The sequence below is a fragment of the Calypte anna genome, chromosome 7 (genome assembly GCF_003957555.1).
Source record: "Calypte anna isolate BGI_N300 chromosome 7, bCalAnn1_v1.p, whole genome shotgun sequence".
In the NCBI taxonomy this organism is placed as follows: domain Eukaryota; kingdom Metazoa; phylum Chordata; class Aves; order Apodiformes; family Trochilidae; genus Calypte; species Calypte anna.
Genome location: NC_044253.1, coordinates 18,745,888 through 18,767,707, shown reverse-complemented (window position 1 = coordinate 18,767,707; position 21,820 = coordinate 18,745,888). Strand labels below are relative to the sequence as shown.

The 21,820-nt window shown below is 35.1% G+C and overlaps 1 protein-coding gene across 15 annotated transcripts in view; it reads left to right on the top strand.

Annotated features, from left to right (window-relative positions):
- LOC103530341 (sodium channel protein type 2 subunit alpha) overlaps positions 1-12,498 on the top strand; it is a 54,504-nt gene extending 42,006 nt beyond the window's left edge. For all 15 annotated transcript variants that reach the window (XM_030453859.1, XM_030453855.1, XM_030453851.1 and 12 more), the window contains 7 exons: positions 1,824-1,946; positions 3,865-4,146; positions 6,000-6,053; positions 7,030-7,167; positions 9,002-9,106; positions 10,181-10,451; positions 11,306-12,498. In XM_030453859.1, the coding sequence (XP_030309719.1) occupies positions 1,824-1,946; positions 3,865-4,146; positions 6,000-6,053; positions 7,030-7,167; positions 9,002-9,106; positions 10,181-10,451; positions 11,306-12,498 (2,166 nt within the window). The remainder of the gene's footprint in view (positions 1-1,823; positions 1,947-3,864; positions 4,147-5,999; positions 6,054-7,029; positions 7,168-9,001; positions 9,107-10,180; positions 10,452-11,305) is intronic.
- Positions 12,499-21,820: the final 9,322 nt, after the last annotated feature.

Genomic DNA, 21,820 nt, shown 5'->3' with positions numbered 1-21,820 from the left:
ACTTCAGGTAAACTTTTTGGTTACTGTTTTATGCTGTATATTTTTAAACTTTATAGGGTAGTCCTATAATTTGGTATGGAGACTTTATATCTAAATTATTGTGTAAGTAAATTGTACTTGAAATAAAGAGACATGAGTAACACTGAAACATGAGTAACACTTAAATCATGCATTTGCCAGATGCTGTGGGGCAGTAATGAATCTGTAAGCAGAATGAAATCTTTGACCATCCTGAAAATGCTCATGATGGATAAAATTCCGATGGGAACAGTTTTTGAGCAGTTAGATGCCGCAAAACAGCTCTCCAACTGGGTTTTCTGTATAGTATGTTAAAAGCTGGTCATACTGATGACTTATATAACATTTCTTTATATACTAAAAATATTTCGTGCTTTTTGTTAATACAGTGAAAGGATTGAAATTAAATGGTACTCTCAACCGTTTTATTAGTTTTTCAGCAGCACCATTCTGGAAAAGATGAGGGTCACATTATACTAAGATACTAAATGCTCTATGGACAGAGCATGAAATAATTGCTGCCCTCACAACTTTGTAATAAAAACAAGAGGAAATATGAAGAGGAATATATTGATGTGTTTGGAAACCAGATAAAGAAAGAGATGTCACATTGTCTTCCTAGACAGTCTTATATGTCTTCATGTGTATCCTAATATGGTACACTATGATAACATTAGATAATCTGGAAATTAATCATTTATTAGCTAATTAATTAATTAATTAAATGAATTAATTGTTTCAAGGGGATATTCAGATTATATATCATGAAACCGAAGGTTCTTGTTCAGTGAGTTAGGGAACAGACCTATGGCTTGCAATTAAATATCTGAAAAAAAATGAACTTTGAATATTTGCCAGTAAAAGATCATAAATTAAGAATTATCTATTACGTACATATAAAAAAATAACATTATTGTAGCACAGGACCATAATTTAAGGAAGGCTACATAAGACACAACAAAGGCTACACTGGGTCTTATGTCTGAGAGTGTCAAAAATGCCTACTGATAATATAGCTTATATCTTTAAAAAAAAATAAAAAAAATCATTAGCTTCTCAATAGAAAGAAAGTTTATTTAAGTCTAATACCTGAACACTTAGACTATATGGAAGATAGGATAAGCAGTGTTGGAGGTGATGAGAACCATATGCCACTAGGGACTTGGAATCAAATCACATAAATAAGCCACTTTACCAAGTAGTACAGAATTCATCTGGATTAAAAATTACTAAATACAAATAAAGTCAATGTGGAGCTATATGACCAGTGATCTAGCTCTGGTGACAACCCTGACTGAAGATCTTGAGCCAGGCTAATTGTGATTGCTAAGTTTCAAAACATTTTTTGAAACAGACACTCTAAATTGGAAGATCCATACACAAAAATGTGGACTTACAACCCTCGAGTTTCAGATTAATGTAAAAATTCTTTCCACCATTTTGAGTTCATTTTCATTTCATCTGCACACATTCCTATTTCAAAAGAGAGAGACACATTCATTTTCTTGCCTATTGCAATTCTGAAAGTTTTATCCTCCACCAACAGTGTGCTTGCACCTGCCTGTTTAACCCTACCCAGCTGTAACAGACATTTAATAGCACATATTCCTTTTCCAAACATGACTTCATAGGACCTCTTGCCTTTCCAGCAACTATGAGAAATGTTGGATTGCACCTCTGATATCCCTAAAAGCAAGAATGATGCTCTTCCATTTGTCACTGCTGATCTTTCTTTTGATTCTGTATTTCTTTCAAATAAAACATAGAACAACTTCTATAATAATATTTTTTCTGTATTTTTATAGGTCTCATTGGTTAGTTTAGTAGCCAATGCTTTGGGCTATTCTGAACTTGGTGCCATTAAATCGCTTCGGACATTAAGAGCTTTAAGACCTTTAAGAGCCTTGTCACGATTTGAAGGAATGAGGGTGAGATGAAATGGATGAGTCTGAATAAATGTGTGAATACAAAAATTAATGTGGAAGTGTGACACTCAACTCCAGAATGGGGATGCATGCAAAAATGTGTGGAAAAAAGGCCTTCCAGAATGTCCCTAGAGACAAGACATGTAGTGCTTGTGTTTGCAGATTAGATCTTGAGCTCATTAAATTTGCCTGCTCACTGCTGCATAGTTGTGCTATCCAGGCCCCTCAACTTTCAAAATTTCCATTGATTTGTGGGCCTATATTGACAAGTAAAAGGACATGAGAAATTTTAGAGCAGGGGATTGGGGTCATTTTCTCCGGTTAAGCTGGGGATTTTTATAAATTTCTGATAACTTTTATAAGCTTCTGAATTGACTTTGATTCTATGCTAGATTGTCAGCATGGAAGAGAATTAGCCAGAAAAACAAAACCAAAATAAAACAAAACCAAAGGTAAAGAAGCTGACAACAGTGGCACCCCACAGGGAAACCAAAGCTTCCCTGTAGCTGCCTCCCTTTCTACCTGCCTGAGGAAAATAATCCCACAATAAATGCTGTAATATTAAGGAAAGGTTCTCTGAACAGATAGCTGAAATAAGGATGGTGTTGGAAGGATAGAAAGAGAGAAATGGGAAACAATTTTTTTCAGCTACTGTCCTTTACTTCATATTAATGCATCTGCTGCCTTCTTACCTCTCCTACACAGCTAAATCATTCCTGTTGAGGAAATTATTATTTTCATATTTTGCCAATCTGACACACACATGAAATCAAACCCAAACTATTGCAGCCTGTCTGCTGAAAATTCAGACTATTTCCTGGAAAAACTGATTTATACAAAACTAACAAGGTAATATTATTGAGAAATCTCATTTCAATCTTTCACCTCAAAATACTCTGATGATCCAGTGCATGTTAATAGCTTGGTCACAGGTCGTAAACTGACAAATAGAGTGGTTCTTGTGTGGGTTGAGGCCACTGGTACTCTAGAGTTGGCCACACTAGCCAGAGTAGGAAAGTGTGTTCTGTGGCACATTACCATCACCACAATTTTACATTATTTGCATTGCAAACAACAGATAAGTCCCTATCTAATAAATAGGAAAAAGCTCTACTGATCTTAGACTATTTTGTCAAACTTGTGAACTTAAAAATGCTACTATTTTCAAAACCAGACAAGAAAACCTCATGCAACTTCTACTGATTTGGTAGAAAATTATTGGCTGATTATCTGTAGCTCTCTTTTAGTTCAGTGACAAGAAAATTTTTGTCAAGGGACCTAATCTGATCTTTTGCTGCCACTTGCCCATGTATAGTCGCTCAACAGTATTAAATGCAGCAAATTAAAAAAAAAAAGGGAACCTAACTTAGTGAAAGAGCAACTACAGTGAGCCAGGCAATTTAAAACCAAGACATGCTTAACTACTTTACATTGAAAGTAGATGCTAAAATACACTGGTATCAGTATAAAGCTTCTGACAATAAGATCATTACTAATGATAGCTTTATGTGCAGACATTTTTAAGTTTTCTACATCATCATTCTTTGACCTTTTCCTGTTTTATTTTCTGTTTAGAGATTTTGATTTGTATTGTTGGAATTTAACATTTTTTTCTCTCTTTTTCTCTAGAGCACACAAATTCTAAGAATCCATCTTGCTACTAACAGGTTTTCTTTTGATTTTTGAGTTTTTTTGAGACTTTTGCATTGTCTTGGTTTCCATATTATTTTATTTCTTCCTTTCTTTTTTTTTTCAATCTCATTAGTGATTTTTATTGAATCCTAAATAACATTTACCCCATAAATTTGTAATGCAATATTTTAGCTGTCCATTCCATATTAATACTGTTTTAACATTTTAATAGTATTTTTATTTTTCTGTTCATAAACTAAGTGGTTATTTTGTCTAATTTGTATACTAGGTGGTTGTAAATGCCCTTATAGGAGCAATTCCATCTATCATGAATGTATTGCTGGTTTGTCTTATATTCTGGCTCATCTTCAGCATTATGGGAGTAAATCTGTTCGCTGGCAAATACTATCACTGTGTCAACACCACAACTGGTGAGATGTTTGATGTCCGTGATGTCAACAACTATACTCAGTGTGAGGAACTTATAAAAAACAATCAGAGTGCCCGATGGAAAAATGTGAAAGTAAACTTTGATAATGTAGGAGCTGGATATCTTGCTCTGCTTCAAGTAGTAAGTAAATTTATGCATTTTCTTTTTGCTCTTTTTAAAAAGGTCTAGGAAAAATGGGCAAGTCTATTACGTAATGGAATTATTTTGTCATAGCAATGACATACACAACTCTATTGCACTGTTATCTGTAATTTTTGTATTAATGATAGCAGAGAAACTTCCCATTTCAAAGCTAAGGTACACGGTCTATCAATTATGATAATGTGACAACAATAAGTGAAAAAGATACAAGAATCTTTTTAGTGTGGCACAGTATAAACTTCAGTAATGCATTTCATGAGTCTTGCCATGGTGGACAAGGATCAGATGTCTCTCTAATTATTAAAAAGGTTTCTCTTCTCCTTTATGAGCTCAGTTACCTTGTAAGACAGGAGGGCAGACAGCAGCTTGAAAGAGAGCAGACATCCTGACTGACTGGTCTGAAACGAGCAACTACTGCCAATTCCTCCCACATAATCTATTCCTCCATATCATTACACATCCACAGCAACAGTATTTCACAGTCATAATCCATTAATCTAGGAACTCTGGCACTGTGGAATAATTTTTCTTTTATCAACAGCCTGGTCAAGGTAGAATGGATTTTTCTTTATGTCTATACACATCAAAGGAGCCAGATTGTGAGTTAGATCGTAAAAATACATCATCTGGTGTCTTTACTGCTGGTATTTGTTTAGTAGGGGCTTCATTTTCCAGACCTGGGAGGAGTTTAGAGAAAGGAATTGTAAATAATAGGAAATCTGACATCAGGGTATCCAGTGTTTCATGTAGCATGGAGCCAATTCTTTCCCTATCATTATCATAATATTTATGTAAGAGGTCTAAAATCCTGAGAGAAACAGGAGCTGCCCATGGGAAGAATGTGGATAGGTATTGACAGACAGATTCTAAAGGAGTATTACGACTGATTATTCACGTAACACATTTGCTTGATGTTTGCAGATAAACAGAACTTGCTACTAAAATAAATGTTCCATTAAGAAGTGCATGAAACTACAAAACCATGTACAAACTGTCATTAAGATAGGAAAATACGAAATATTTTTATAAAAAAAAATACTCATTATTTATAACTATCATATTCCATTGTAACCCTGGGCCAGCATTCACAACTTCAAGTATGTCACACCAACCACATGGTGCTACTCAGAAAGTGCACATTTCTTGTCCATGAAAATCATTTTCTTAGAGGATTGATTGCAAATCTTTTTTTACTCTTACACTTCCTAAACAAAGTCTCCATGGGAACTCGGCCCTAAGTTTTATAAAAGTTAATCACAGCTCTTCAACAGTTCACTTTTTCATCTTCTGTGAATCTTATCCCCCAAGAACCAATGTATATTTTAATTATGAACAGTCTAGCCCTTTTAGTTACACAGTATTAAAACATTTCTAAAAATACCATGGCAGTTTAGCTCTAGCAAAAACATTCAGATGCACGTTGGTATCTGTCCAGAAGCGGTATTGCTGACTGCATCAATTCATACTGTAAACTTCATAAAATGGCTGTCACCATGTATGATTCTGGTAAATTTTACCTGACCAACTCCAGCATTAATATCTATCTGAGTCTTGCATTCTTCATCTGCAAAGTATCTGCATCTCCAAACACATTGTGCCCTTGCTGAAACCTTTAGAGCCTCATTTTTAATAACTGTTGAATACATAAAAATAATGTCTACAATAATCATAGTATTACTAGGAAAAATATTTTATTATGCTCATGTTATTAAATGTGGTTTATAAATTTAGATAAGATTTTATTGAAAGGTACCATCCAAATTCTGTGAACTAGTTATTTTCCGCATTATGAATTTTTATAGGAAAGATAAACAGCTGGATTTTATTTTTAGGCTACTTTCAAAGGATGGATGGATATTATGTATGCAGCTGTTGATTCACGAGATGTAAGTATAAGACTTCTAAAGATCATCTGTTTTTCTTATTCTGATATAGAACTACATGTACAATAATGTTAAGAATTATAATATGCACCAACACGCTTTTTCCAGATACATTTAGTCTAGAAAGGAACTTACATTTACCTCCATGAATCTTAGAATTTGTAAATTTACTTCTTTACTGCTTTTTTTTAAGTCAATGATAATGAAAAACACACAAAAAAGGCTTTTTAACCACTCCCTATAGTAACCATGAGTATAAAATAATTTAAGATTACATAACTTAGTTATTACATATTGAATATATTAATCTTGTTTTATAGTTTGTAATTGTGCATTTCACTGTTTCTTTAGGATGAACACTTATGTTATCTGGCTACTTAAATATAATTAGGTTTTGCCTTAAGTTTTCTAAGGATTAGAATTTTATCTTGGCTATAAAATAAAAACTGTTTACCTTGATAAAAAAAAGTGCAAAACAGATGCCAGAACTAGTTCTATACAGCCTAGATGTTAGTGACATTAGTGATAAGTGTCATCAGACAGTGATATTCATCTCCCAGAGCGATATATCTGCTTTAATTAACTTCAGCATTTCTAAATTCTACAGTTCAGAATTCTACTCTGCAGTAGAGGGGCTGGCATTGAGATGTGGAAACCAGAAGAATCAAGCCAATAGCAAAAACATCCTTAGAAATTTGCTTTAATTTTATGGATTTCATGAAAGATATACTCACTAGAAAACCATCTGTTCTTAGATGTGTGTAAGAACACTCATTTATGGCCAAAATTGTTCCAGGGAGGTTTATGTTGATATAAAATTGATTGATTCTGTTCTCGAAATCTTGACTGGAATGGACATTTTAATAACTGAGTGCAATTGATAGCTTTTCTACATGAGACAGCATACAGCTATTCACAAATTATATGCATTGTTTTTCACGTTATTTTCATAGATAATAAAATCTATGATATTTTGCAGGTTGAAGATCAACCCAAGTATGAGGACAACTTGTACATGTATCTTTATTTTGTCATCTTTATCATATTTGGATCATTCTTTACCTTGAACCTTTTTATTGGTGTCATTATAGACAACTTCAACCAACAAAAAAAGAAGATAAGTATTTAAAATATTTCCATAGTGCTGTAAATTATTAGCTATTATGAATAACAACTTATTTATGTAAAGATAATAAAAATCAATAGTTATTTCAAGTTGAATAAAAATGTCTCTTTTTCAAGATAACTTGTGTTACAACTGTGGATGTGATTTTGACCTTTGCATGTCATCACTTTGAAGAGTGAAGAGGACAAATCATGAGTCATTTCATAATAGTTTGCGAATTGTATAAAAACTAAAATAAAGATGCAGAAAGGGAACGTGCATCATTCTTTTGATTACATGTAATGTTATCTGCCATGGAAGAGTTTCTTTTTAAATTAACTTTAGAGAATTGAGATAAACTAATTTTAATTAATCATATAAGCTGCTGACACTTAATGAAGACATTGTGTTTGCACAAGACGTTGTGTCCGTACAATTGATTAAATACAGACCTCACGTGAGCAGGCGTACTGATAAAAAAATACTGGTAAAAAAGTAGCACTATTTTCCTAACACGTCTGTGAGAAATTAGATTAACTTGTTAGACAAAAATACAACCTACAATTTATTAGCAATAATAAAGCAAAGGTATAAAAGTGAGGATATTTTTTCTGCATATATTTGACATACATTTAAACATTCGGCATGTTTAAAATAATCATATTGATAATGCATAAAGTTTAATTTTTAAATTATTTTACAAATCTAAAACCACAAATAATCACATTAAAAATGTTTTGAAGCCTCATAATCCTTAGCTTTCAGCTGCCAAAAGAACTAGAACCTCAGAATCATTCTAAAAAATCTTTGTATGCTGTGAAAACACAGTTTCATATGATTTAGTTTTATCCAAATACAAATACAAACAAAATGTAGCAGTACCAAACAGCTGTGGTGAAAGTCATCAGTGAACTACATAAATTTTTCTCTGTGAAAATATTCTTTACCTTCTTAAAAGAGACATAAAAATGTTGGGGATGACTTCTTCAGTTTCTATCAATTATGCCATGCTTCGGGCTTTGACACCCAGTTTAGCAGACAGTGACTTTGACATTGTGTTTCTATCTGACTTAGTTCAGACTTATCAATAAGAACAACTTACATTATACTGAAATTCAGTCAGTCAATTGCACATCTGACTGGCACCATTTGCATCTGCAAACAAAACCTAATTTGAGTTAGTTGAGGTTACTGTGGTGTTTTAATTAATAACTGATAAACATGCCATAATAATGCTGTCAGTGTGGTTCCAAAGAATGTTTATCAATATGGTGGTAGGCGCTTTATATATGTAAATAGAAATATATATATATAAATCATAATAATGACATGATTTGGTTTACTTTTCTTAAATTTCTATCAAAGGTGATTTTTTTTGCTGTCATTAATAGTCTCAAATGAGACCCAAATACTCTCCCTTGACACAACTTGTACCTCTAAGTTATCCCACTTTTGGACCTGGCTAGTTTTAAATCTAAGTTGATCTGCAATTTAGGATATGTAAGGCACCAGTCAGGCTCCTACGAACTAAACATATCCTAATTGGTATGTTACTTAGTAGCATTCCTATAGTAAGAACCATTTTAGTCACATCAGGAAAAGTAAGCATGAAGGCATTGGAAAAATTCTATCATCAGCCTAAGAAGTCACCAGTAAGGGTTGGGTTTTTTCTTGTGTGTGTTAGGAATGCATATGAGCATCCACGCGGAAAATATCCAAAAAAAACCCCAAACCCCTAATTTTGCTATTATCAAATATTAATGTAACATTTTATTACAGAGAGATATACTGTAGTTAAATGTATGTGTGGACATGAGAGTAATTAGTTTCGATATTATTTCTGTACTTTGGAGGTCAGGATATATTTATGACGGAAGAACAGAAGAAATACTACAATGCAATGAAAAAACTGGGATCTAAAAAGCCACAGAAACCTATACCAAGGCCAGTGGTAAGAGCAATTTGATTTTAATACCCCTAATATTAAGTACTCATTTGGGAATATGATTTTAGCTAAATAAAGAAGTTTATATTCTAGAAAGAAAATATTTCTTCCATAGTATTTCATCTAAAAGCATACACCATGAAGCATGAACATAATTTTTAATTTTCATGAACTTCAGATTTAGTAAGTTTAATGTGATGAATTTTGTAATTCCCTGCTAAATCCTAGAGAAGTACAGTTGATTGGATCATTTATTGGTTCTTGTTCCCCATGGATAAACCTGATATTCTGTTTTGTTTTGTGTTTATCCTCCAAGAGAATCTGTAGGAAATGGGGATGAACTGGCCCTTGCTGCTGAAGATGGAAGGGGGTAGTGGTCACTTAATGTGAAAGAGTGAGAAAAATGCAGATAATCTGACAGAATAAAAGAAAAGATCCTTAGGGCGTAAAGAATAAACTAAGATAAATTTTCTCTTAAGAAACTACACTGTTATTCGTTGAATTCCTACAGTGTTTGGAATAATCAAAATACTTGCACATAATGCTCTGAGTGGTTAAAACCAGTCTTTCTTAGGAGAGATATATGGGAACAAATATTTAACTAAGTATTAAAGGAAAACTAGGATATTGTGGTCATGGTGTGTTTGAGACATGTTACTTCAGTGATTCAATGATCTGACCAAGGACAACTGGTTTAAAGAAGAGGGAGACATCTCTGGGGGTTAGTAATCTAAACCCAGCTAAGAATAAAGATAAGAAAACGAATTCCATTTGTCTGGTATTCTTGATGGGTTTTATGTTGTATCACCTGTTTTACACTAATAAAATCAATTCTCAATAATATTATTTTAATATTGCATTGTTTCCCTTCCTGTTCCTTAAGCCAACAGTAGTACAGATTCTTGATCCACTCTAAGAGGATGAGACACAAACCAGCATGGGTTTGGTATATATCAATAGATATATCGTGAATGGGTCTTGCTCCATGCTCCTAAATATTGCAGAGACTTGCTTTTCCCTTTGTTGTTTGTAAAGACATATTTTTGGAATATAAACTGTATTCAATCTTTGTTTTTGCAGAACAAATTCCAAGGCATGGTCTTCGATTTTGTAACCAAACAAGTATTTGACATCAGCATCATGATACTTATCTGCCTTAACATGGTCACGATGATGGTAGAAACAGATGACCAGAGTAAAGAAATGGAAACAATTTTATCCCGGATAAACCTTGTATTCATTATCCTTTTTACTGGAGAATTTGTCCTGAAATTGATTTCACTTCGTCATTACTACTTCACTGTAGGCTGGAATATTTTTGATTTTGTGGTTGTTATTCTCTCCATAGTGGGTAAGAGCTATCCCTTTTCAAGAAAGAGCTATTGGGAGAGAAAGGGAACATTTGTTTCAAGAATGTTATGATACAGGATATGAAATATTCTGTTTCTTATAGTACTTACATGTTAAATCAGACCTTCAGACTTTATGGCATACAGTATATGAAATGTTCAAATGAGATTTTTATCTCTCCTGTTAGATTCACTGTCATCTTCCAAATCAAAAGACAAAAAGGAACTATTTTGCACATTAAATTAACAAGTACAAATATAAAGAACATTTAGAAGTATATGTGAACTAACCACAAGTTTGCTTTCAGCACTAAAACAAAAAGTATGTGAAGGGAGTGAGATTTTTAATTGCTTTTGCTAAGGTCTTGCAAGGTGCAAATGAGTTGTATGACAAAATCTAAGTCTTAAAGGGTGGTACACCTGTGAGAGGCTGTGCTGATACAGAGTAGATCCTTAGGTTAGAAAAAATCACTGATTTGTGGAAATCAAGCCAATATAGTCTTTCAGAAAAAACAATGGTAATAGGCTTATCTTTGAGAACTAATCCTATCTAAGACAGAAACTTATCTTTCCAAGCGGTTTTAGGCATAACTGAAATCTTGAACAGTTATTAGCTACCTTACCACAAGCAGTCTTCTTTCTTTTACTTATTTCCCTTCTCCTAGATAGCATTTCAATGTAAGGAAGGTGCTTTCATTTTAATATTAGCTTTTAATGTAATAACTTGTATGATTATTTCCTATAATATAGACTCCCTATACTGATTATTTTGGAGAAAACAATAAAAACCTTTCTATAGGTAATGAATGAAAAAAATTAAATTCTATTTTAAATATCCACTTTTTTTTTCCTCTAGGTATGTTCTTAGCCGAGATGATTGAGAAGTATTTTGTATCCCCCACACTATTCAGAGTCATCCGACTTGCCAGAATCGGTCGAATCCTGCGTCTCATTAAAGGCGCTAAGGGAATCCGCACTCTGCTTTTTGCTTTGATGATGTCTCTTCCTGCTTTGTTCAACATTGGTCTCCTGCTCTTCCTGGTCATGTTTATTTATGCGATATTTGGCATGTCCAACTTTGCCTATGTTAAGAGGGAAGTTGGAATTGATGACATGTTCAACTTTGAAACATTTGGCAACAGCATGCTCTGCCTGTTCCAAATTACCACATCTGCTGGCTGGGATGGTTTGCTTGCCCCAATTCTTAACAGTGGGGAGCCAGACTGTGACCCCCATAAAGATCATCCAGGTAGCTCTGTGAAAGGCGACTGTGGGAACCCTTCTGTTGGGATTTTCTTCTTTGTCAGCTACATCATCATCTCATTTCTGGTAGTGGTGAACATGTACATTGCTGTGATTTTGGAGAATTTCAGTGTTGCTACTGAAGAAAGCGCTGAGCCCTTGAGCGAGGATGACTTTGAGATGTTCTATGAAGTCTGGGAGAAGTTTGATCCCGATGCAACACAATTCATAGAATACAGTAAACTATCAGACTTTGCATCTTCATTAGATCCTCCTCTTCTTATAGCAAAACCAAACAAAGTCCAGCTTATTGCAATGGATCTGCCCATGGTAAGCGGGGACAGAATTCACTGCCTTGACATTTTGTTTGCTTTCACAAAGCGTGTTTTGGGGGAAAGTGGGGAGATGGACGCCCTCAGAATACAGATGGAAGATCGCTTCATGGCAGCCAATCCTTCAAAAGTGTCCTACGAACCAATTACAACCACACTGAAAAGGAAACAGGAGGAGGTATCTGCTGTCATCATTCAGCGTGCTTACAGGTGTTACCTTTTAAAGCAAAAAGTTAAAAAGGTGTCCAGTATATATAACAAAAATAAAAACAAAGAAGGAGATGGACCAGTTATAAAAGAGATAATTATTGATAAACTAAATGGGAATTCCACTCCAGAAAAAACGGATGAGAGTTCCTCTACAACTTCCCCACCTTCTTATGACAGTGTAACAAAGCCAGATAAAGAAAAATATGAAAAAGATAAATCGGAAAAGAATTACAAAGGTAAATATGTCAGGGAAAATAAAAAATAAAGATCTAAGAATTTTGCTTGTAGGACAATTTGTTTACAGTCTTAGAGAATCAACTGTACTCCTGCAGGAGGTGTATGCCAAACTGACAGTTTTTACACATATATATGTGTGTGTGTGTGTGCGCGCGTGTGTGTGTGTGCATATATATACAATATATATATACTTAAGGTCAGTGCCTATAATAAAACAGCGAACCTTCATCATCAAACTGTGGCTCTGCGAATCAGGGTAACAAACTTGACAAAAGGTTACTGTTTTCACTACAGCTGACACTGCTAAGAATGAGGGGAAAAGTGGCTCCACAGAAAAGGGAGCATGAAATGGGTACAAAGTGATACTTTTTTGTTTTACATACAGCAAAACACATAGACCAGTAATTCTCCTCACTGTTTGTAATGCAACTGCTACATTTGTCATATTTTTACAAAATTGGTATTAGTGTATTTATCATTTTTAATTCTCAAGTTGTTTCCTATTATATGTGACTATTTTTGTAATAGGTTTTATGTTGGGGAAAGAGGTATGAGGACCAGGTGTTCTACTCTCAGATTCTCTATAATGTACAGATAGAAATGATGTGCATAAGCATGTTGCACTCATCAATCATGCATAAATAAAAATATGACATTGCACAAGGGTAAAGATTTTAAGAACTGTCATGTTCCAGGGTTGTTCTGAAATTTGTGGCATTCTAACTACTTGTACAGCTGCATCCATATTCCATGCATCCAGATTAATGTGCCTGGAAAGACCCATCTAATTTACAGGAATCTGCAATTACTTATTTTTATGCAAATCATTAAAGTTCTTGCTTTTGTTAAAATATTCACAGCTTAAAAAACCATGCAATTTCTGCTCTGGAAAAATAGTGTCACCAAAATATATCTGGACCTCTTTTTTTGTTGTTTTATTTTGTTTTGGTTTGGTTTTGTTTGTTTGTTTTTAAACAGCTAAATTTTTTCTTAGGCTGTTCTTCAGTTACTGTCTTCTCTCATTACAGCCAACATCTGATCAATCAATAAATATTATTTCCATGTAAATATTAATGCTATACTGTTGCACAAATTTGAGCATAGAATCAAACAGCTTTGCTACATTGAATTGCATCAGATAAGTACCACAATATGGGTAACGTCCAAGAGCTCAACAGGAGAGGTAGTATTCTTGGTCATATAGAGAGTGGAGAGTATCACTGATGCATGACAATGCTTTTGCTGCTGTATCTTGCTCCTTCCATTGTCCACAGTCTCCAGTTTAGGAAGCCATGTGTCAGTGACAAAGTGAATAAAATTTTACAACCAAGACCTCATTCTTTCAAATCATTAAGCAATAGTTTGCTGCTATTCATGAGCTTCTTTAGTTTTGCATTTTAAATTTTAAGCAACTACTTCATGGTGTAGAATCAGACTGTATAGGCCATATTGCAAACTGTTTAACCTGTTGAAAATGTGGTTAGTATATTTAAATAATGTAAAGAAATACTATTTGGCAGCAGTTTTGTATATAAGAGAAGTGTCTTCAGGTTTAGATCACTGTTTCTTGTATTTCTTTCCTCATTCACTTGGCTTACTTTCTAACCACAGTAATTTCAAACTGGCATCATCACATTATGGGAAAAAAGAGAGTATTTGGAGACTATCTTGCTTTAATATCATATTTGCATAGATTTCAATATGAAGTTCTTGTAAATCTGGAACCCAGCTTCTTTGCAAATAGCTATATCTGATTACAAGACATAGCAAGGAACTATAAGGGGAATGTGCAAATTTCTGGTGCTGTTTGTACCAGAAGTTACAAGACAGTCTCATTATTCATTAAGTCCTTGCTATATTAGTCTGTTTACATAGCCTGTTCTTATTCTTTCAGAACCACACTGCACTAGAATTGTAAAAATAGAATTCACAATATTTCCCAAGAACAAAACGGCACATTTGTATAATCACGGATATCAGGACATTTTGTGTTTCGTACACAAGCTAACATTAAACGTAGAATCTTTATTTTACAAATGCTTTTGACTTGTAATGTGTTGGTGAATTGCATGCAGGAAATTGTTATCATAAACAATGTAAATGATATTACAAATGAGCCAAAAAATAAAGATTTCATTTTTTATTGTATTGATTTTTCTTTGTGTCTGTCCTTCTGTTGCTTAAAGTAAGAAAAAAACTGGCTTTGGTAGAAATAAAGAATTCTTTCTTTACCACTATAGATGGTAAAGAAATTTCTTCATATTTTAGCTTTTTAATGTAAAACAAGTTGAAAAAAAAATCTGTTAACCTTGATCGCACCGCATTTATTTCAATTTCTTTGTCACTAGCATATTGTCTGGGGATAACCTAGGACACCTACTCACTCTGCCCTAACTGCCTTTCTGTAAATACTCAGGAGCCCTTCCAAACCATAAAGCACTGCTCCATACATAGGGTATTGTTTTAATTTGCCACATCACTGCTGCCAAAGCTGCCCACGCGTTACAAGTCTTAAATATGCAAACGAACCCTCCAACAAAGTTCCTGTGTTTGGTCCTGTATGACATTAAGTCAAAGGGCTCATCACAAACAGATAAAAATTTATTTTAATTATACAGCGATAATTTTTATTCCAGCAAGTCTCAAAAGAAATAAATACCATTTTACTTCATCTCACAAGGAAGGGCCTGCAATGAAATTAGCTGTGTTGTGTTCATAGTCATAATATCTCAAAATTACACAGTAGCTTTTGACTTCAAATGGATGTCTTCATGCTCTTCAAGGGCAGAAAGATATAGTACATTGAAACACAGTATTATCTGCTTGAGTTTAAAATATTATTTCAAAATTAGCAGTAACTAGAATATTCCTGGAGTGAAAACACTGGCATGTTTTCAGTGTTTTTTTTCATCTGTGAATATTATGTCATATAAGCCATAGTTTGGCTAAATAGTAAATAGTTTGGATAGCCAGGAAATAACTGATGGAATAAAATCAATTAAGATGTCTAATATGATGAGCATCAGCAATCACTGCAGTAGAGTCTTTGAGCTGGTATGCCACGTAATGGGAAAGCTGTATTTGCTAACATGAATGGCTAGGGTTCTGTAAAAACAATACTGCACCCAGCTTCATTACCAGACACTACATATGAGAAAATACTGACAATACTTTAAGCCTCGACCAGCTGAGGGTTTTGGTTTAAGCTGGACTGGAAACAGACTCACTGCTTTGGGGGCTTATATGTCCTAATTACTCTTTACAACTTCTGTGAAGTTCCTTTTACCCTCTACCTTCTACCTATTCATTTTCCCACAGAAATCAGTAGAGTTTCTATAATTTAAATCTCACATTACACACTCCTCTCCTATGTTTCCAGAGAATTTGAACAGAAACACCACTTGAAAGGACTCCCTACATGTTGCCAGGCAAGCCAGTAGTGATGATTGTCCCAGTCAAGCATGATTTTATACTCCCAACACTTTGTGCTTGTTGTCTGTCTCCATTGTTTAAGCCAACAAAGAAGGATTCCTTCTTGGTTGCTAAAATCCTCACTGTATGACTATAATGACCCATGTCTGGTGAATTTTCAACATGTTCAACCACAGACAAAATGCATTCCACTATGGATTAAACTTCTCTTATCCGTCACATATTGCCTAAATAAGAGGGTAGTACTGCTGAGAGTAGAGCCAGGTCACTCTAAAAGTATAAATTCATTACTTGCTGCTTTTATTTAATGAGTTTTTAGATTAAAGAATTTCCACATGGATGCCCAGAAAAGAGACATATTCTTGTTCAGTACATTGCAAATTAATTCATAGGGCTGCACAGTTTAATGCTGTTCCCAAGCAAATGTTCCCAGAAGTCCTAGTGCCTCATATGAGCTAATGCAGCAGTACTAACATGTGCACAGTCATGAAAGAGTAATGAGCTTGCAGAATTAACTGAAGCTAAATGAGCACTGAAGTGACATTAACAAAGGAGGAAATCTCAGTGTGTGGTGGCAAAAACTCCCTACATTCCCTCCAAGAAGGAGCAGCATGGTAATGATAAAGTGGGACTGTCATTATGGCAAGTTAGGATCCCCTGTAGTCAAATGTATTTACTGTGAAATTCATTAATCCATTAAAGGAAATTGTGAGTACTAACCAATTCTTAGTTCATTATGAACTGCATACTGTACTCTACTGGAAAAATAAAGTCAATCATTTAGAAGGGAAATTTAGGATGGGTATTAATAAAATCAAGAAAACCCTCACTCCAGAGGGTTCATCTCCAGTATATGACTTACATGTTAAATCGTTACTGCTATGTGAATTGTTCCAATTGTGTGAATATTTTTACATTTAAGAACTTAACTCAATCTTTAAGTGCCATTTATTGTGATTTTTATGTTCATCTCTAATTCTTTTCTAGATAGATAAATTTGAAAAACTATAGAGAAATCTGAGCAGGAAAAACAACAAAACCTTATACCTAAAATAATTTTTCATTGGTTTTTATTTGTTGCCTGATTGAAAAATGTTTGGATTTTCAGATAGAGATAGATTCAGAAAAGAGAAGTTACACTATGTGACTGATGCTGAAAACCACAGAAATTATTCATTGTAAATGGTAAAAAAAATAGTAACCACAGTTCATTAGTTATGTGTTCATATTACTGAGCTAGTTACACTGAGCTAGTGCATGTTTTCTGACAGGTTATGATTAGTTCACATACAATTTAATAAGATAAGGTAAAGGTGATGGTGGAGTGCTGTGATCTGTTTCCACCAAACACCACAAAGTAGGGATGTGCTTTGTCTTTGTAATGCAATGCATACTCTCCACCGCTTTCCAAATTAAGTACTTCACCCTCATAGAAGAAAACATGCTGCAACATGAGCCTCAGCTAAGCTAAGAAAATAAATTGTACTGTAGTAGCCTAAGTAAACTGAAGCCAATTATCATCTCTCAGGAGAGAAGACAAATCACATGCATCTCTGCAGCAAGTGCTACGTTTGATGCATATAAGAAAAGACATATAATGAACAATTTATAGCAGTAAAGCAGGCATCCACTCCCAAGCATTCTGCACTTCAATACATTTCCTTTATAATAAAAGCCAAATAATCTTTTTTCTCATAACTTACAACAAGGGATAAGGAAGGAAGTGGTACCAGCCCTAAAAGGGTATTCTTTTTTTCTGTACAGGAAGCACATATAAAAAATAACAAAAAGCATTTATTAGTCCTTAAGTGGCATTATTGTTTTTTGGTTTTGCTTTCTTTTTTTTTTTTTTTTGTAAAACTATAAATCTCTCACAAGAATTTACGTATCAGGGGGTTATTTACTCCTTATTCTAAAATCCTTGTAGCCTACCTAGAGACTACAAACACTCAGCCCAACCAGTCTCCTAATGCAGAAATGTTGGATTCACTTTCAGAAGGCATAGCCCCAGGTATATTCTAACAGTGAAGTACCAGCAAAGTACAGTCTTAATGAGTGAAATCGGCCATCCTAAATCAAAGTGGGTCATGTCATTTTTTCCCTCAGTCTAATGCAGTGAAATCAAATCCAGCAAACCAAAAGAAGCATCTTAACAACATGCCATATTATAGCAGCTATATTCAAAGATAAAACACACAGGTTTTTTAATTGTGTCATACAAACACTGTAAGTGCTTGTATTGTGAGTTTCTCTCCCAGAGAACTAGAACTGATTGACTGAGTTGAACAGCCACAAAATTTTACACTCCTTCACATTTTTTCCCTTGTTGCTATTATAGAGGGATGACAAGTGATAGGTCTAATTTTACAACTCTGCAGAAAGCTCAGTTCTGGTATATACTTCAGAGATCCCAGCTCTGATCTAAGGAAGGAAATTGATTGACCCAGAAAAAATAACAGCTTTTTGTCTGTGCTGAATACCAAAGGCCTTACTCTACCTCTTCATGCAAATATGCAGGGAGAGATCTGAGAAGCATGTGAAAGCAGGCAAAGGGAAAGCTGAATAAAGTCTCCCTCTCAACCAAGAAAGATTAGATGAAGTACATGTATACAAAAAGATACAGAAGAAAAAATTGGAACAGTAGCTTTAATTGACAGAGTCAGATCCTAACATGTGAGACATGTATCACAGGTATCATTTATTCTTTGGACCATATTTTGCTACTGCAACTCCAGGCACCAGGGAACAGCACATTCCTTTCAAACTCTGAAAGTGATAAGGGACAAAACTGGCAGAGTGTATGCTACTTTCATGAATGTGTTCTGTGTAGAAAGGATGTTACTAACATCTCCCATTTGCACCAAGCACATCCTTAATTCATGTGTTGCAGAGTTTGTGCAGAAATGAGGACAAGCAATGATTTTTATATTACCATTATCTTTGTTTTATAACATACCACTTTAAACCATAATCTATCTTTTCAGATGCTTATTTTACATGTCTATTGTCAATTATAATTTTTAGATATAAAAACCTGTAACTGCTCCTTTTCAAGCACTTTTAAAATGTATTTATTTTCCTGCAAAATGAGAACAAATTATCTGGTTCATCCAAGTTGTGCAATAGAAAATACAAACAGGAAGCAGTGGCATCTTCTTCCCATGCTCTCCAGGTTTCTAATACATGGCAGAAGAATTTGATGAGTTTGAAATGTGGAGAGAAGGCAGCATTCCACTTGCTGGACATACACATGGGACAGTGTACTGGGTTCAAAGAGCCTTAAGGGGTATTTAGCCACCGGTGGGCAGCACTATAGGGGAATTCTCAGTTCCCAGACCCAGCATGATTATAGCCTCTCTGCATACCATGATCTGAGGTCATCAGAACTCAGACTTTGACACTTTGTATGTCTTCATGATTGACATGCAAGAACAAGTGCTAGAACTTTGCAGGTAGCTAACATACAAAGTACCCCATTTTTTTTAATTAGTCTCAGAATACTGGCCCAGAACAAGTAATGCTTTTTAGCATTACTTAATTGTCATGGAGCAGGCAGGGGAATTTGATGGCCAGGCTAGGAAATCTTCAAACACATTCTACAAGCCTGCACTTATCAATCTAATAATCCTATTTCTATATTACAGATTGTGTGTGTATACAAAAATGCTCCTTGTTGTACCTCAGACTGGAATACGTGTCTGTCACTTTTGGAAGGCAATGCAGTTGACTGGTATGGCTGCTGCCAATTCACCACTCTGCAGAATTCATCTTGCTGAAGCTAGAGATCGTAAATATTTTACAGCAAAATGATATTTCTATATTTTCTAGGTCACTGCTTCTTTCTGTTCCAGAATCATTAGGAGCCAACAGCAGACTGAAGGAACTGCTGCATTTGAAGACAGAGTACAAAGGAAACCAATCATTCTCTGCAGCTCACCACCACTCCTGCACTCCTCCACAGCACTGAAAACATACACAGTTGCTTCCCTCGGGAAACTAAGATCTGGGTGGTGACTCTCATTTACTCACCACAGGGACACTTCAAGGAAGTATTCAGTTGAGTCTTTAACTTAGCTATTTCTCTCTAATTTATCCCCTTTAAAAAAAGGCAGGGTTTCGTCCCATCTTTAATCTTCTCATGCACTATACGCCCTGTCAGTCCACATTAAAACTGAATCAAGGAGAGCTTCCTCTTATGTGTACATCATTTCTGGCTGAACTTTAGGCTGAAAATTGCAACACTGAATAATATTAGTAACATCATAGGTTATAAACTCTTTCCCACACCTCATCTTCACCAGGTCTTACATGTAGCCATAGAATGGTCTTCAAAATTTCAGTCCTGTAAACAACACAAAAATCTCTTCTGAACCCCAGGGCCAACATTTATTTAGCCTGTTCTGTCTCTTCAAGTCTGAAAGTCCTTTATTATTTTCCAGTTTTCCTCTCATTATTTTCCAGTTTTTTCCCTCTCAAGTTTCTCCTTACTCAAACACATTACATTGTGCAGTAGCAGAGATGTTCACCTGAGCATGAATTGAAGTGGATCAAAAACAAGTTTCAGTTGAAACAACAAGTATCCTGCACCAACACCAACTCCAGCTGTGAACCTGGCAGATCTTGTAAGTTTAAGAAAGGCCATGCCTGGTCAGGCCACAGAGAAGAAGATAAAGGGAAAATACTGAATACTGGCAATTCACTGGGTGGCACTTTTTGAGCCACTCAAATTCAAAGCTAAATATGATGCAATCCCATTTTTCAGCTGTGACAGAGTCAAATCACATTTAGTCACTGAAAATGCTATTAGATGTCTTTCACAAACAAAAGATAGTGGTCTGTGTGTACTAGGCACAGTCTACCTTCTTAATTCTACTTAACTAAATTGCTGGGACACATTAAGGAAAGACAGAACTAAAGGACTTTTTCCATTTAATCTCATAAACATTTCCCACCACAACATGTCTCATTTCTGTCTCTAGATCTGGTCACACCCACAAAGCCCTCCCTACCCATTCAGACCCATGCCCCAAACTACTGCCATATTAACCTGCTTTCACCTCAGCACAGGTGTACCTTTCCTTCTGAAGTGCCTAACTCTGGGAAACTGTAAGTTCAGACAGAGTACAAAGGAAACCAATCATTCTCTGCAGCTCACCACCGCTGTGAACATCTTTCTGCCTTTCTAATTCATGTAAAGACTAAATGTTAAACGTGAGCAGCCTCTGTTGCACCCTCTGCAGTGATGCATTCTATCAGATTCCTGCATTTCAGGGAGCCACATGCATGTGACAGGATAGGTGGTGTGTAATCAAGAGCAATCCATACAAAAGAACCCACAGCTAGGAGGAGTGTATCTTGATGCCCTTCCCCCCATTCAGGAATCTATCATCTTACAAGAGCCCTCCCTAAGGGCTGTACGTAGTCATGGTGACAGGACATCACCACCTGTCTGCCCCTGCAATGGAGGCAATGAGCCAGAATACAAAGCTTTGTTTTGCTGCTGCTGAATGCATACAGCACAATTCCAAAAACCTCATCTGAACAGAAAGCAAAGAAAATGAAACCGTCTTTACTGTGTAAAATCTTAAGAAAGTTCCAGATTTATTAGTAAAGGCTTATGAAAATGAACCAGTAAAATAAAGAGGGGCTTGAAAATTCACATGAATTGATGTGTTTCACATTCTTCAAAATGCAACTTTAAACATAAAATCATAAAAGGGATTCTTTATGTCCAAAAGTCTAAAATTCAGACAACACAGAAACCAATCTTAGAACGGGGTGCAATTGTCAATTCCCATTGCTTTTATTCCAAAGGAATGCACACAGATTACTATACACTATGTATATTAAAAGTGTCCAGCTTGCAGTGTTTTGCCAGTTTATGAGTCTCTGAACAGCAGCTGACCAAAAATCAGTGA